The 16,864-nt window shown below is 36.5% G+C and overlaps 1 protein-coding gene across 8 annotated transcripts in view; it reads right to left on the reverse strand.

The window, feature by feature from the left end:
* The window catches only part of GPATCH8 (G-patch domain containing 8), a 90,432-nt gene that overhangs the window by 6,268 nt on the left and 67,300 nt on the right, over window positions 1-16,864 (reverse strand). For 7 of the 8 annotated variants that reach the window (XM_043904830.1, XM_043904832.1, XM_043904834.1 and 4 more), the window contains 4 exons: window positions 15,852-15,995; window positions 13,145-13,181; window positions 4,213-4,262; window positions 2,929-3,059 (listed from right to left, as the gene is read on the reverse strand). In XM_043904830.1, the coding sequence (XP_043760765.1) occupies window positions 2,929-3,059; window positions 4,213-4,262; window positions 13,145-13,181; window positions 15,852-15,995 (362 nt within the window). The remainder of the gene's footprint in view (window positions 1-2,928; window positions 3,060-4,212; window positions 4,263-13,144; window positions 13,182-15,851; window positions 15,996-16,864) is intronic. The other variant, XM_043904831.1, reaches the window with a different exon arrangement.

Below are 16,864 nucleotides of genomic sequence, written 5' to 3' on the forward strand. Positions count from 1 at the left end.
TCAAACCCATGCTCCCTGCAGTGGAGGTGCAGAGTCTTAACCACTGGACCACCAGGGAAGTCCCTCATACTTCTAAAACATTTATCTCTTATGTTTGGCCATTCATCACAGGCAGATCTTAAAGACACTGAATGGCAGTCCTTCCTCAGCCCTATGCTAACGAAAGGAACTTGCTCAGTAAGGTAAGGCAAAGTCTCATACTGCTAATCTATTAAGCTACATTCACAGGGATAGCCAGTTACTGCTGTTTCTTCCTAAGCTGTCTAAATACTGAGGTTTACCTCACAATTTGAATACATGATCATTACCATTTCGCACAGCCCACCTGTCTTGTATCTGTTCCATCCTTTACATGTGTTTACTGTACCATCCTACCCATCAGTATGCTACCAAACATATGGCTGAAAATTTATTCCCAAAGGCTGCACAGTTCACCCTTGAATGATATGGGTTTGCAGATTTGAAATGCAAGGGCCCACTTATACAGATTTTTTTTTAGTATATACATGTCACACAATTTGCAGCTGACTGAATCTTTGGATGTGGAACCGCAAATACAAAAGACTGACTATAAAGTTATACACAATTTCTGACTGTGTAGGTGTATGAGTTTGTGTGGGGGCTGGGGTCATCAGCACCCCTAACCTCCACATTGTTCAAGGATCAACTGTACTTTGTACAGTTAAAAAACAAAACAAAACAAAAACACAACCCTCAATTTCTTCTCTGCTTTCAAATTTCAATTTTTTAAAAAATTGAAGTCAGAAACCTCCACTGTGCTGCTCTCTGATGGTCTGCGGTTAGGTTAGCACGTCTGTTACAGAAACGAACAGTCTGTGTCTATCTCCTGGCACCACGTCCAAGCATTTGCTTTGGTTTTGTGACACCTTCTGGGCACTCCATACTACGATCATAATTCTATCAAGTTCTTTCTCAGCTTTGAAAACAGAAACATCAAGGAGCCTCAGAGCCAGTGTTTTAAACTCCTGTCATGTCTGAAATTTTTAGTGTGTGGGTTATACAGGTATCTCTCAAGCCAAACTCAAGAACTGAAGACAATTATTTGGATGAAGTCCTCTTAATCTAAACCCTAACTACTAGCTGTCCTAAACTCAGGGACCAAACATATTCAGATAATACGGTAACCCCTTTGCTATCTGAACTCTTGTTATTGGAAGATGGAACCCACCTGACTGGGGTAGCAAGAGATACTCTCACTGTGTCACAAAATCTGCCCCCCCCCCCCCCCCCCACCGCCCCGCCATGGCAAAGAAACCTTCAAACTGAAATAAGGGATTTATTGTGACTTTTTGCTTAGTCTTTGCCATGCAACTCCAACAATACTATGGGGTCATGCATTACTCCTAGGACGATGAAATATACCTGATTGGTGGGTCAAAACCTTCTTTTCCCCAAGAGTTTACTTGGTCATCTTTTAACTGTTTATTTCTAAAACAGAACTAATGCTGCACAGTGTGACTGCATAAATATATAAAACAGAACTAAAAGTCACCAATGAAGAAAAACATGTATTAAAATATGTCTGGAACTAAAAAGTGGTCTGGTATATATTTTTTAAGGAAGTATCCTTACAACAAGTCCGAGAGGAATGTATTTATTACATAAAGAACTGCTAAAGAAGGAATCAGAATCAGTTTACAGGCATTGTAACTCAATCTTAGAGCTTATGGGTTAATTCTGTTTCAAAACTTACACTTATATGTGTTCTCCTCCTTCCTCCAAAACACAAGAGAAGTTAAGGAGTAAACAAGTACCCCAAAATCTAGAAAGGTCATAATCTTGAAAACTCTGGCCTCAACTTCACCATAAACTTTTAAAAGTCACAGTTTTTCTTTCCACCGTAACTAATTCCTCTTGTTCCTGGCCAGCCATTAAAAACAAACAGAGGGACCTAAATCCTTCAGATTGAGGCACATACCTCATGAATTCTCAGATGCTCAAAGACTACGTCCACCAAAGATGAGCTGCTTGGGAATGCAGCTCTAGGTGGGGCTAAGGGGGGCTAATTCCACCTAAGGCTAAATACCAGTCCCATACTTATCATCAAGAACCATGAAGGAACATTAAAAACAATACTCAAGAAGGAAGGAATTTGTAGAGAAATGAACAGAATTTCCTAGGCTTTATTGCTTAGTACTAACTCTACAGTACTGGAAAGACAGTTAAAACACTTAAATATGTGATCCAGGAGAATAAGGTATGTGCTTTTCTACATAAGAATAATATGGGAGGGGAATTCCCTGGTGATCTAGTGGTTAGGACTTTCACTGTCGTGGCCTGGGGTTCAATCCCTGGTTGGGAACTGAGATCCCACAAGCAGAGAGGCAAAAAAAGATGGAGAACGGGAATAACAGTTGCATAATTTACTGATTTACTCAGCATCTTCTATGTGCTAGGAACACTTTTGTAAGCACTTTGATATAACAATGACTTTTCACAACAACTGTAAGAATTAAGTTATTATTATCATTTCCATCTTACAGATAAGGAAACTGAGGCATAGAACTTAGATAATTAAGGTCACACAGATCATAGGATACGGCCTCAGGAGCATATATTCTTTTTTTTTTTTTTTGGCTGCGTTGGGTCTTAGTTGCAGCATGCAGGCTCAACTGCTCTGATCCATGTGGGATCTTAGTTCCCCTATGAGGGATTGAACCCACATCCCCTGCATTGCAAGGCAGATTCTTAACCACTGGACCATCAGAGAAGTTCCAGGAGTGCATATTCTTCATCACTATATTATACTCCAAGTATAGATATTCTTTTAGTTTGAAAGAAGGATCTATTTAAAATTTAAGGATTATATATCAATTATACTTTAATTTTAAAAAAAAGGATTATTAAATTTTTAAATCTTAAAGATTACTAATTATCTGTAAGCCCTCAGAGAGACAACGTCCTCACCATTCAGCTTGTTTTCTTTGCTCTGCCAACTCGTGGAGCCGCCGTAGGGCTTTCTCCTGTTTCTTCTCATCCTTGCGGGATCTTGAGGAGACATTTCGAGCAAACTCTCTCTGCTTGAGATCTTTCAATCTCTGAAGTAACAAAAGAAAGGAACAGGGAGTGGGTGATTTAGAATAACTTGGGGATCCTGAAAGCAAGGCCTTCAGAATTTTTATCCATAATCAACGGTTATAGCATAGTGTAGAATATACATTGTTGTACTCTCTTATGGTAATTGAAAACACAATGGCTGATTACTCTGGGTAAAGCACCTGGAGTATCTGCATTCCTAATTAGGACAGCATACCATTTGCTTTATTGGCCAAAATTAAATAATTTCAGAAGCAACAAACAAATTTTAGAACACTAGGAGAAAAGAAAAGGGACTATTTAATCACCTGCTCTTTCAGGATGCAAAACTAGACAAATAGAATATGAGTTAAATTGTAATAACACAAGCCAGAGAGAACAGAAAGGGGTTAAGCCAGTACAGAAAATTACCCAGGTGTAAGATCTTAAAAAGCAATGTACAGCTTACATGGGAAGGTTATCTGAATCAGACTAACAAATAGAAAGCCTACTTTGATTTCACCATAAAAAGGTGCTATTCTTTTCATCATGAACAGTTTTCCTGTGAATTAATCAAACCGTCTTCCAATGCTTGCATGTTCAGAGCTCACCAGTCTGACCACTTTCATCTGGTCAGTCTGCTGAAATTAGAAAGTAATAGGTGTGGCTTTTCATTCCTTCATGGCCCCAAGAGGAACAACCAGGGAATGAGATGGGAGAATAGATAAGCCAAAGAATTTATTACTTAAAATCCTGATGAAAGTATGGGTCTTTTATTCTCAGAAGATACTATATGTAATTATCCTTAAAACAGAAACCACCACCAAAAAATAGTAACAGTGTTATGACACACTGATGACAAGAGTCCAGACATATCTGCAATGAAGACAGAACTAAAGTGAGTTCCAATATACTAGATAATATAAAGGCAAACAAACCAAAACAGAACACATACATTAACCTATGCTTTTTACAACAGCATTGAGAAAAGAAATCTGACCCAATATAAAGTGGACATTGCTTTGTGGAAAGGCATGATGCTGAACAGACAGAGGTATTTTCTTATCTAATATTTATGAAATGTGTTTTGAGTATTTTTGAATTGGGAGAGGGAAAGGGTGGAAAGACACACACAGAAAAAGATATACAGCTAGAGACACTAGTAGAAAAACTCACTCTTGTGATCTGCGCTCCCAAATTAGAAGGATTTGCTTTCAATACATCAGCTGAAAATGTCACATCACAAAGAAAAAAAAAGTAAAAAATAAAACAAGAGTGGAAGAGAAAAAAAATAAAGCAAGCATTACTACACAAGCTCTCTTAGTGAATCTGCAAACTATTATTCTGAACAATCAGGGACAAAGCCATCAACTCTAAAACGTTTGAGAGGGAAGCACCTGCACAAAACATGTATGTGTACATACACACAGACTGACACAGTAATAATGCCTTCTAGATAAATGGAACTGTCTCCATTCCTTTAGGAAAAATGGTTATAGAACTTTAGGAGAGACCACTGCAGTCTAAAAGTAGTTAGTCTTATTTCATTTACCTTTATTTGGGGGATGTTCAAGCAACTGACAGCTGGCAAAATTGTTTTACCGAGGGTGGCTGCTCAGAATTAAGCTTTTTATAAAAAACACCTCAAGATGAAGGAGCAACTATTTTAAATAAACATGAATTCCAAATTTCTCTTTCCAAGGAGAAAGGGGCAGAGAGAGTCAATCTGTCAGGTCTATTGAATGATTCTTTTAGGCTACAAACCTAGTTTTTTTCCTGACCCAAACACTTAACAGGCTCTCTGGCCAAGATTTAAATAGAATGTCATATGTTTTCTCATTTCTACTGTCTTTTCTCCAGCCACAGGCCTGGAAAAATCTCCCCATGCCCAGTCATTCCCTTCCCTCTTCCACTTTTAGGAGTTATTTCCCAAACTACAGGACCCTGTCTAAAAAATAAGCATTTTATCAAGTCTTGAGTCTCCAGGCCAAGTCAATGATTTCCAGTCATTCAGCAGCCACTTGGTACAAACTTGAAGGGACAGACTATTTCAACATCATCCTGAAGACATTCCATCTCAAATTCCCACCCACCACAATAATTAGGAGTAGGGAAGGAAGAAAATAGGATGATAATCAATAAAACAAGTGCAAATCCCAATCCTATACAAGGTATAGGCCAACACTCCCAGATCACCTCTATAAACTCTATGGTCAAGTCTGGGGTTTTAAAATGAGAATTGGGAACCCTAGAATTCTAACCCAAATCTTACAGGCAAGACTTGGCAACTTTCCCAAACCCAAAATGTGTATTTGAGGTCTCTCTTAGATAAGGGTGTTCTGATGGTAAAAATGGATTCCTAACCCCAAGTCTCTTCTTTCTATTCAGGGTCAAACTGAATTCCCCTCACAAAGTTTCTATTGTTCCCTACATAAGACGGGATTCTTTTTCTTTCTGAACTGTCTTGTTAGCACTTTGTTACAGCGCTCACCTAGCAACCATCATTTTGTCTGACTACTTATTCCTGTCTTTCAGAAGGGCAGTATGCCTAAAATTTCAGTTTCACCTCTCTGAGCTCAAAATCCCTCATTAGAAAAACAGGGCTATATAGCAATAGATTAACAAGATTAAGTGTCAAAATAAATACATGTAAAGCACTTATTTATGTCTAAACTGTTCAATTCTGCTCCTTCCCCTGTATTTGGGGCAGGAACTATGGCTTAACTTTATAATCAACCCTGCATTGTTAAGGAGCAGCACTAAACCCACAGCCTGCATCTGTGGCAGGTGAATAATTTGGCTTAAACACTGGATCCTTGATTTGCAACAATTTTTTTTTTTGTTATCATCTGTAGGAAAGTTTGGTATGAAATATTTTCCTGTATTTACTAGAGACGTAGTCAAGTTAAATAACATGGTTTTCCTAGGTACTACTCTGATATAGTAATGAAGGCTTACTCGTTTTTTCGTCTGGCCACACTGCTTGGCATGTGGAAGGTTAAGTCCCCAGTCAGGGTCTGAACCCAGGCCCTGGCAGTGAGAGTGCTGAGTCCTAACCACTGCACTGCCAGGGAATTCTCATAAATCGCAATCTTTAGAGAACCAAAAGGTCAGAATTTTAACCCCCTTAACTTCTGAACAGAATTGGACCAATGGCAAAAAAAGGTATTGACCAGAAACTTCTCAATTTCCAATCTAAAAAGTAATTTTTTATAAAGGTATAAGACCCTAATTCGGAGTCAGTTTTCCAAAGTTGCCTATTTTATTTCAAAAGGCTACCAAGCTTGGCTCATTTGTCACTGAATACCCATATGAAATTCCCCCTGTGACCTGTATTTTTACTTTCCACTTGAATTCTGAGGGGGAACTCAACTTTAGATAACCTTTTTTTAAACAAAAATAGAGGAGCAACATACCTGTCTGTCAAAGAAGACAGAGTTCCAGTAAGGAAACCAAAAAGTACAGATGTGTCATCAATCCAAAACTATTTTCAAAGGCTGAGCAATTCCATACTGTACACACAAATTCAAGTTAAAACCTTCAAACTAGCACACAGTTTAATCTGAATGGATCTCATTAATCATTTAGGTGATTCCAAAGCTACTGTGTCCTATATATTATCTCTTAAAATTATAAAGTATAATTTCTGAAGAAAATTGCTAATAAATTTACTTATTTATTGAACTGTTAATGCTTATTAATATAAATTTAAGCCATATAACACAATTTTAGCTGGAAAATATTTGATTCAAAGGAAAGGAGACCAAACCCCATTCATAATGAAAGGGTTTGAAGATCCTGTTTTTCTAAAAAATCAACAGCAAATGTCCAAAAAAGTATATACACTTGTGGCAGAGCACATAATTTCTCATTGATTTCAATAACATGGTAGCTGGCGTTTCCATTAAATTTCCCAAAAGACCAGTAGAGGGACGAACTTAACAAATAACCCAGCACTTAAAATATCCATCCACAGTTGGGCTAAAGACTACTTCAAATGTAAATGACATTTCCAGTTCTTAAAACCGGCTAAACCGCAGTGTACTGGCAGAAAAATATCTGCTCCAGACACAAAATCCTGCTCCACCTTTCAACTCTGAACAATTAAACCAGCGAAATGAGAATCTGGAATCTTACCAGGTTTTTAGTGCAGGTGATAAACTTGCCCACATTACTGATAGTGTGGAGCGTCAACAGTAAGGAGTGGTGATGCATGTGAGCCAGGAATGAGTGAGCCACATACTTCTGCACACTGTTTTCCCTACCAACAAAAGATAGTAAGGACCTCAATCTAATAAAATACTTTTTATATCTTTTGATGCTACACTTCTCTCTTGAACCACAACAAAATTTGATGCTAGAAGCTTATATTTGATTGAGTATACTTCACTAGGAATAAATCTATTATCTTTCAAGTATTTAAAATTATTGCACTTTAAAGAATAAAACCATTATTTCCATGTGAAGAGAATTTCAGGCATTAGAAAATAGGCAGAGAGTATTTTCTATTGCCACTAAACATCTTATGTTCCAATATACATGCAATTCTAGAGAAACTGAATTCTATCTCTTTGGGGTAAGATGATTATCTGTGATTTCTTTCTCTCACCAGACAGCAACCCCGCTCTCCAAGAAACAGACTGCTCTTAGTCTTCCTTCATAACTAACCCTCCAACACACACACCTTATCTATGGTACAGAAGACATGCTCAATAAACACTTATCAACATGGCTTCAGTTTTAAAATTAGTTGCTGGGAAAGGGAACATAAACACATACTTTCATATGTTATTTGTTGGTTCATGAACAGAGATGGAAAATAGTGAACAAAGAAGCAGTGGTTGTTTGTAACTCAATCTGTTTTTTTGCCCAAACATAATTCAGCCTTTTTTGAGCTTCAACTACTCCCTTTCCATTATGTCAACGATCCCACATACCCCTAAATCCATGGCTCTTCTCCCCACTGTTCCCAGCCTCTCTCCAATGACAGAACATTAACGAAGAACATCTCTCCTCTCCCAACCTGGAGCAGTCATGCTGCAGTTACTTGGCCAACTCAAGAGTCAGTGTGTGTGATGCCTCTGGGTGAGCCAGTCCAGGAAATCACCATCAGGGAGGAAGGGAAAAGACCGGCAGAGAACACAAAGAGCCTCAGCAGTAAACCACTCAGGGAAAAAAGATTCAAGTTGAAAGGTTAAGGAAATCCAAGTTACTGGGCATTAGGTGTAAATTCTTCTTTTAGCACGTGCGTATCAGTAAGTGATGAAAATGAGTTTTATTCAGTAAAACAGAAACCCAAATGTTTTGTAACAGAAAACTAAAACTAAGGCTGATTACAGATACTGAAAAAAAAAAAAATCAGAGGGGAAAGAAACAGTATACATTTTTTTTGGCTAAGTAAATAATTCTAATTAGTCATTTATGCTAATACGTAATTTGTGCACAATTACTCTGAAACACAGTAACTTAATATCATTTGGTCAATGTCAAATTAATCTGTCATAAAATCACTGCATTATATTTATGTTCTGAAATTCAGCAAAAGCCTTAAAAGTATGGTATTAATAGCATCATGTGTATAATGCTTTAAGGTATTTTCCACACACCCATACCTAAACACACACATCTACGTACATGAAGTCACCATCATGACTACCAAAAGTTAACTTTGATAATGAAGTTTTAAAAAATAATTCTATTAATATGTATTTCACATGTCATAAAATTCATCCATTTAAAGTGTAAAATTTAGTGGGTTTATTAGCATATTTTCAGAGTTGTGCAACCAGTAGCACTAATTTTAGAATATTTCCATTATCCCCAAAGGAAAACCCAACCATGAGCATTCATTTCTCATTGTCCCTTTCTACCCAGTCTCTGGAAACCTAAACTACATTCTCCATAGATCTGCTTATTCTAAACTTCTCATGTAAACAAACTCATACAATATAAGGTTTTTTTTGTGACTGGCTTCTTCCACTTAGCATAATATTTTCAAGATTCATGCATGCTGTATTTATCAGTAAGTCATTCTATTTTATTGCTGAATAACATTTCATTGCATGGCTGTACCATATCTTGTACATCCATCACTTAATGGATATTTCAGTTGTTTCCACTTTTTGGTCACGATGAATAGTGTTGCTGGAAACAAACCTGTACAAGTTTTCGTGTGCACATTTTATTTCTCTTGAGTATGTATTGGTCATATGGTAGGTTTATATTTAACATTGTGAGGAATTATCAACCATTTTCCACAGGGGCTGCACCATTTACAACCCCTCTAACAGTGTAGAAAATTTCTAATTTCTCCGTATCTTCTCTAGCACTTTCTCTCCCTCTTTCATTTCGGCAAACTGAGTAAGTGTGAACTGGTATACCATTGCGATTTTGCAGATAACAAGTTTTAAGAACATCTATGTAATCCTTGAGATCATAGCTGAAAACAAAGATCTGCCCTCTATGTAAAATTTGAAGGAGCATAATTCAGAAGAGCTGGTTAGGCCCAAAGCAAATGAAACTGCAACATCCTATTTCAGAGTTCTCTTTTCAGTAATATCTTTCACAAACTTATCATTCCTAAAGTTGCTTTAACTTTTCAGACTACAACAGAACATATAGCCTCATATGCCGGAATCTCCCATGGTGCACCACTGTGATGAATGTATGTTTACAGGAGCAGAAAACCAGTTTAAAGCTACAGAATGTAAATAAGGCAGAATCACTTCTATTCACTTTGGAACTGAGTGCCAAAAGGAAGAACAGACTTAGAAATACATCCTAACAGTATTAGAATTCAGGGTTTACCAGTAACCTTAGCTTCGAAAAGGTCTGCTTAGGGTTACCCCTGATCACAAAAAACAGATACCTTCTCTGAAGAGACACAGAATTTTCCAAGATTAACTATGCTGTGATGGCAGGGTTTAAGAAGGAGTATTTTCAACAAAAGCAGAGGTGGTGGCTAAGATTTAACAGGTGAAAAGGCTCAAATCATGCTCAATTTTTGGGAGACTGGCCAAATGAAGTCATTCTTTTATTAACTAAAACAGTCCCAAAGAAAATGACATCCAGAGCAGTACAATACACAACTGAACCTAAAATTTTCACCTCTCTGCTGTAGGTTATTAAAATACAACTACAATATGCTTAAGTTCTGAGATACATTCCTCTCATCACATTTGCTTTTGCTTCTCAGAGAAAAATCTCTTCAGAAGTGAACTGTGCTCTTTAAGTCAATATTTATAAAGCTTTGGCATTCATGAATACTGTATGATTTTCCTAACCTTTTTCACATTTTTACAATAATCAATTTATGATTTTTATAATTTATAATTTTCTATAAACACTTCAAATATACAGCAGCTATGAAATATCTTCATGGTAGCTAATCTTAGTGGTTTCACTTAGAACAATCTTTTTCTTTTTACTTTAGTCTGAGAATTATCTTTTGTCACCTTGCCTTTTTAGTTTTGTTTTTATTGATACTTTTCTGTGTCCCATCCACCATGACCCCTGCATTGAATATCATAAGTTGCACTGAAAAAGGAATACAGTTACATTTCATCAAATCTGTGATGTCTTGCCAGAGGTTCAACTGGCTTTGGTGTGCTTACTGTCCTGATGTAATAAGTGCCAAGCACAGAAGACTGAATGTATCTTGGCAAAAACTGGACCAGTAAGTAGTGAAATTTCAAGTGGAGAGTATACCAAACTTGAATGAAGCCCATGTGAAGTCCAAAAATGATCATTCCTTCCATCACCAAACAATTTCTCAGAAAATACTTCAATTCAGAACCTATTTTATTTTTGAGAGATGAGGAAAACTCTTTTAACATTTCTGTTTTTTGGCACACATTACCGGGTGCTAGTTAACTAAAAGCAAGCACTGCTGTCACAAAGTCAACAGTTTAGACAAAGTTAATTTAAACCATGTAGTAGTTATAGATTCTACTCTGTACAGTTCAGAATAGAGAAGTCACTAATACCTGTTACAGGCTTAAATGGTTTAGTAATTTAGTTCAGTCATTTATGAAGTTCAGGAAACCATTATTTTTACAGCTAAAACAGACCTTGGTATTTCTTTTTTTTTAAAAAGTAGAATTGTACAGGGGTTTTCATACTGAAGCTACTTTAGCAGGAAGAAGAGGCAGGCTGAAAGCATTCTTTACTCTGATGGAGATACTGATTCCTTGAACAAGTTAAAGGAATTTCTCAAGGCTGCTTTACAGTTCCAGGTTTTGATAACTGGATTGTACTACCGCATGGTTTTGAAACTGCAAGGAAGCTGTCCCAACACTAACCAAGCAGGAACAAGCACGGGTCTTTTCAATGTGCTTCTTCCCCAGCATCAACTACAACCTGTGGAGGCTTGTGTGGAGATGAGGGAAAGGTATAGGCCTGGGTCACAAACTTAAATGTTTAGAGGGATTTGGCAGGTAACATAATGAGTCACACAGGTTGGGAAAGATGAAGCGGAAACCATATATAATTGGAGAAGGAGCACATGTGTTTCTAAAGAGAAGGTAAGCTTTCAGCTTTAGCCAACTGTTATGTTGATTACGTAGGCCCAATGTTCTCAGAAGCTTCAATTTTTCAAGATAAGTCAAAACCTGAATTATATAACATCTCATTTTAAAAAGTTGGGAATCAACTGAAATTAAAGGAGAAAGAACTACCACCACAAATAGCAGACAAAACACAGCTGACCCTTGAATAACATGGGTTTGAATTGTGCAGATCCACTGATACGTGGATTTTTTTCAATAGTAAATACTACAGTACTATATGACAGGATTTTCTCAATAGCAAATACTACAGTACAATAATAAATACTACAGATCTGGGGTTGGTTGAATCCAAAGATATGGAACCATCGATAGGGAGAAAAATCTCAGATACGAAGGGCCAACAACAAATCTTACACAGATTTTCGACTGCATGGAGGGCTGGCACCCCTAATCCCATGTCGTTCAAGGGTCAACTGTGCATGCATCTGGGGGAATTTGTGATCTCTAGCTTATATACTGGAAGCTAGTGAGGAGGGCCCCTTAGTGGCACAAATAAAAGAGTAAGACTGGAAGAATCCTGAATAAGTAACAAGGCACTAAGAAAGCAAAACTAAAACACATCAGTGTTAAAATAATGCACTAACCACTGTGCTGCTACAAATTTACCTCTGGGGAAGAGACTATTCTTTGGAGTTTGGAATTTAAACCTTGCAAGGCTAAAGAAAATGGTTTCCACTGTATATCCATTAGCAGATATGTGTTTTTAAAAGCTATGTAAAATAAAAAGGCACAGAGGTAGAGATGGAGAAGTGTTTTGCTTCACAGTCAACTTTAACTTTTACAACTAAGCCAACAAAGGTAGAAGATGAATACTAACGTTTATTGAACACTCAGGCATATTAAACTAACTTACATAAAAATGAATCACAGATTGGATTACCTCTTGAGAAATGGAAGGCTTATCCTTGGAGATCTCAAAATGTACAAAATTATCACTATTAAACAGTGTTAAACTGCTAAAAACAGCCAAAATGTCTAAGTAGGATTTTCATCTCTGAAAATCAAGCTGGGTTATAATACTTGCAAATTAATGACTCTCTTCACAAGATTATCTTAGAAAACTGAGAAAAACTAGTGAATAGTAAACAGTGAGATGTACACAGCACCAAGGAGGTGGGGAGGATTAAAAAAATCACCACGAATGAAGGTGACCAAAGATCCTTTTTGAGAGACTGTGTGTGCGCTACACTGCTTCAGTCATCTCCAACTTCTCACGACCCCATGGACTGTAGCCCACAAGGCTCCTCTGTTCATGGGAGTCTCCAGGCAACAATACTGGAGTGGACAGCCATTATTCTCCAGGGGATCTTCCCAACCCAAGGGTCAAGCCCGTGTCTCTTATGTCTCCTCCACTGGCAGGCAGGTTCTTTACCACTAGCAATTATTTGTGCTTAATAAAGATAAGGGCTTGTTCAGGATCCTACCTATACTAGGAAGTTTACCACTAGCATAATAGATTATTTCTCTGGAAAGTTTTAATGGTGAAACTTTGATAGAAGATGCAAACTATGGATTACTAATACAGGGTTGAATGTACTTACCTATTATCTCAGATTCATAATAATCCTGTGTGCCTGCCTGGAAGACAAGACAGGGTGTCTTTATGATTTTAGAGCATAAATTTGGAAAATGGTAGGTCCATTTGTATGGTAAGTTCATGTCCATCAAAGAGGAATGAAAAATAGGACCTATCTCCTCTTCTTAGAAGTTATTTAGCTGTTTTGTACTAAGGTCAATTAAAGTCTCCTTAGAAATCCTAAAGGCAGGAAAAAGTAGAACTGTAATAACAAACTTATACTGCATCTGTTCTTTGTTTAATATCTAAGATGGGATTTTGATCAAGATGAAGAAATCAACTTACATGCATTCACTAATCATACCAGCTAAAGATTTTTTTTGCCAGACCAGAAATCACAGATATATTTTATATTAATGGATAAGGTAATTCAAATAAGAAATCCTTAATTTTTTATTTTCATTTTGATGATATTCTAAAACAGAGTAATAAATGAATATCTGAGATCATTTAGATGAGCACAGTATAAATGTTTACAACTGGGGGCTTAAAATGATAGAAACTGGTCTGTACCAAACAAAGGCCACACAGTTTCATGGGTACTTGAAAGTTTTTCAATAGTTCTAAGAGAAGAGAGTTTCTCAATCTCAGCACTACTGATCAATATTCTGAGCCAGGGAGCTCTCTGTTGCAAGGAGCTTTTCTGTGAATTTTAGGATGTTTAGCAGCATCCTTAGTCTCTACTCACTAGGTACCATTAGCACCATCTCTCTAGTTGTGATAATCAAAGATGTCTCCAGACATTGCCAAGTGTCTCCTGGGAGACAAAACCTTCCTAGGTGAAGAATCACTACAGAAGAGAAAAGTGGTGAGAGAACTGAGTCCACACAAGGTGCACAGGAGAATAAACGTGTGAAATTCAAATGAACCAGAGCTATAATAATTTTACTACTCTCAAACTGAGAGCACATCACTAAAAATCATCATCCATCACATTAATTATCGTCAATGTGAATTTTATTAGTTTTGACGTTTTTTCAGATTTAATTTGCCAATCTGTTTTGCTCTGACAGAATTTTTTTCCTGCTGAAAGCAAGTCAACACATGATTCAAGTTTGAATTACACTTCCTTGTTCATTTTTTTCTAAGAAAGGGAAGTCAAGAAACTTATCAACTAGAAATGTAGCCTCTCTTAATATTCTTTTGGTGTCTAAAGTTTCTTCTGGAGTCTTAACTTTTAAAAAATGTTTTATTTTATATTGGAGTATAGTTAATTTGTAATGTGTTAGTTTTAAGTATACAGCAAAATGATTTAGTTACACATATACATGTAACTATTCTTTTAATTTATCAAATACAATTCTTAAAGAAATCTCTTAAAGAAATTCTCATGAACCCAAAATGGTAGACATATATTTAGATGCTAAATATCTTTGTTAATTCCAGAAAACGAAACAAAAACAAAAAAAACTCCCAAATTTGACTTACACACACCAAAAAGTTAAAAAAAAAACTATTGGATACAATAATTTGGATCCAATAAATTGGATGCAACAGTCACTGTAGCATTTGTCTTTCTTGATATATGAGTCTTTGAAATAGTACGGTAATTGCTAATATGTCTTGTTCATATATATGCTCTCTTTATTTCTTTTCTTCAAATCAAGCAGAGCTGACAATATATTAAAACAATGTCCAAAGTTGCATATAAAGTTGAAAAGTTGTCTTCAATACAACTCTATTAATGGCAGATTCTTAAATCTTAAACTGGTTAGGTGTGGTTAACTACAGAACAGATTGCTGCAAAAAAGTGGAAGACCACAACCAGCTTATACACTATTGCTATGCTAGTAAAAGAAAATTGGTCAAAGCTTGCCTTTTACATGCACTGAAATGGTTGGTTGGAAGATGAAGCAAAGATCAGAAAAACGGTTCAACATGTCCAGTTTATAAGAGCACTTCAGCAATCAATGCTCATAAATCTTACAAATTTATCAAATATAACCACTGTGCCCCCGAAGACCTGGCAAGTTCTGCTAAAGTCACCTACAATCAAATGTCTCAAAATTCTTTAATAAGCCAGAATTGTCCTACAGTATGTTTAAAGATTCATTTCCTCTTTCTAAAATCCCCCAAGGAAATTATTGCACCTTCTTTATGCTGGTAACTAGTTAGGAACAATTTACTTTTCTAAATCAATGAATGGGAAGAAAGAAAAAAAGGCCATTAAGAAGGTGTAATTCATTTTTCAGCAAGCTCTTCAACATGCAGCATCAGAATTTTTTGTTAAAATTACAATAGCATCTAACTTTATTTCCCTTCTCAAGATTTATCTATCTTACAAGGTATACCAAGTAACAAAATGACTTACTGATAGGAAATACCCAACACAGCATGAATTCTTAGATAACAGAAGATGAAATGACCAAAGCCTGAGATAACTGTTCAAAGTTTAACAAATTTAGGAACAGGGTGAAAGGGAAACAAATCTCCCAGTGATCCTTAGCTGAATTATCAAACTAAATGCAAATTTAGAAACCATTCAAAGCCAAAAATTTTGTGCATGAAGCTCACAATTCTTCACTCTACAATCTTAGAAGGATGAGGTCTATGTCAGGACTCCTGTCACTGAAAAAAATTCAAGTCAGTCAGACAATCTCAGATAAAGACAGGCAGATACAAGAAACCACAGTCAACAAGTTTTGGGGCGTATACTCATAACTATTCCTCACCTGCTTGTGTGCATGATCATAGGAGTTGATATGGTTGTCAAATTCCTGGTGTTTCTGATACTGCTTATCACAGAGTTCACAGTAAAAGTTGGCTCTAAGGTCTTCCAACGCTTTGGCAATGGCCTTCTCTTTGTCAACATAATCCTACAGGAACCACAAAATAAAACAAACAAACAAAAAAAAATGAACTTGGTGAATGTTATAAAAAAGCAGTCTTATTGGAAGAGAGAAAAAGGGCTTTTCATAACATTTAATGGTACCAGTTAAAGTCAGATAGAACACAAGTAGCAATTTGGTGGGGTAATTAGTGTGTGGTTATACTAAGAGCTATCTTCAAATAAAAGTTGAAAGACCTTAATTTCACCTTCGCTTTTGGCAGTCTGGTGGATTAGATACTGTGGCATCCCCTACTCCTATCCCTGGCTAAAAGCCCCTCAACCAACCAGATATTATAAAACACAATTTTCACTGTATTGCAGGAACCATAGAAAGAAAAGTAAATCCCCAGAGGGACAATCAAAGAAGAAAAAAAAACAAAACAAAATTTAAAAATCAGCTATGACCTGAAACTGAAATTAGAGCTGTGATGGGCAAGGGCTTGCCTTAGGACATACGGGTGACAATGTGGCTTAAGGTTTGAGCAAAGTGGTGCAGCTAAACCTGAGAAGCCTCACTAACAAGAAAAAGAACCTGGAAGTGGGCTGGAAACTTCGGCGTCTCTGGGTCTTGGCAGAAGGGATAAAAAATGTTCTCAGAAAGCATCTTCAATTTTGGTCCCCAATTTTTCCCTAGATTAGGATCAGCAAAACAGGAGTTATAATCAAAGATTACTACACACATAAAAGGAAATAAATCTATCACAAGCAAGAGTCACAAAAAATAAGTAACAGATTTAAGCCCCCAAGAACTCAGATTTTGGGATATTCTATTATAGAATATAAAGTAACTATAAAATGTTTAAAATATAAAGTGGAATTACAAATATGAGGAAACATAAAACACTATTATAAAAA

This window comes from Cervus elaphus, chromosome 5 (assembly GCF_910594005.1).
Source record: "Cervus elaphus chromosome 5, mCerEla1.1, whole genome shotgun sequence".
NCBI lineage: Eukaryota > Metazoa > Chordata > Mammalia > Artiodactyla > Cervidae > Cervus > Cervus elaphus.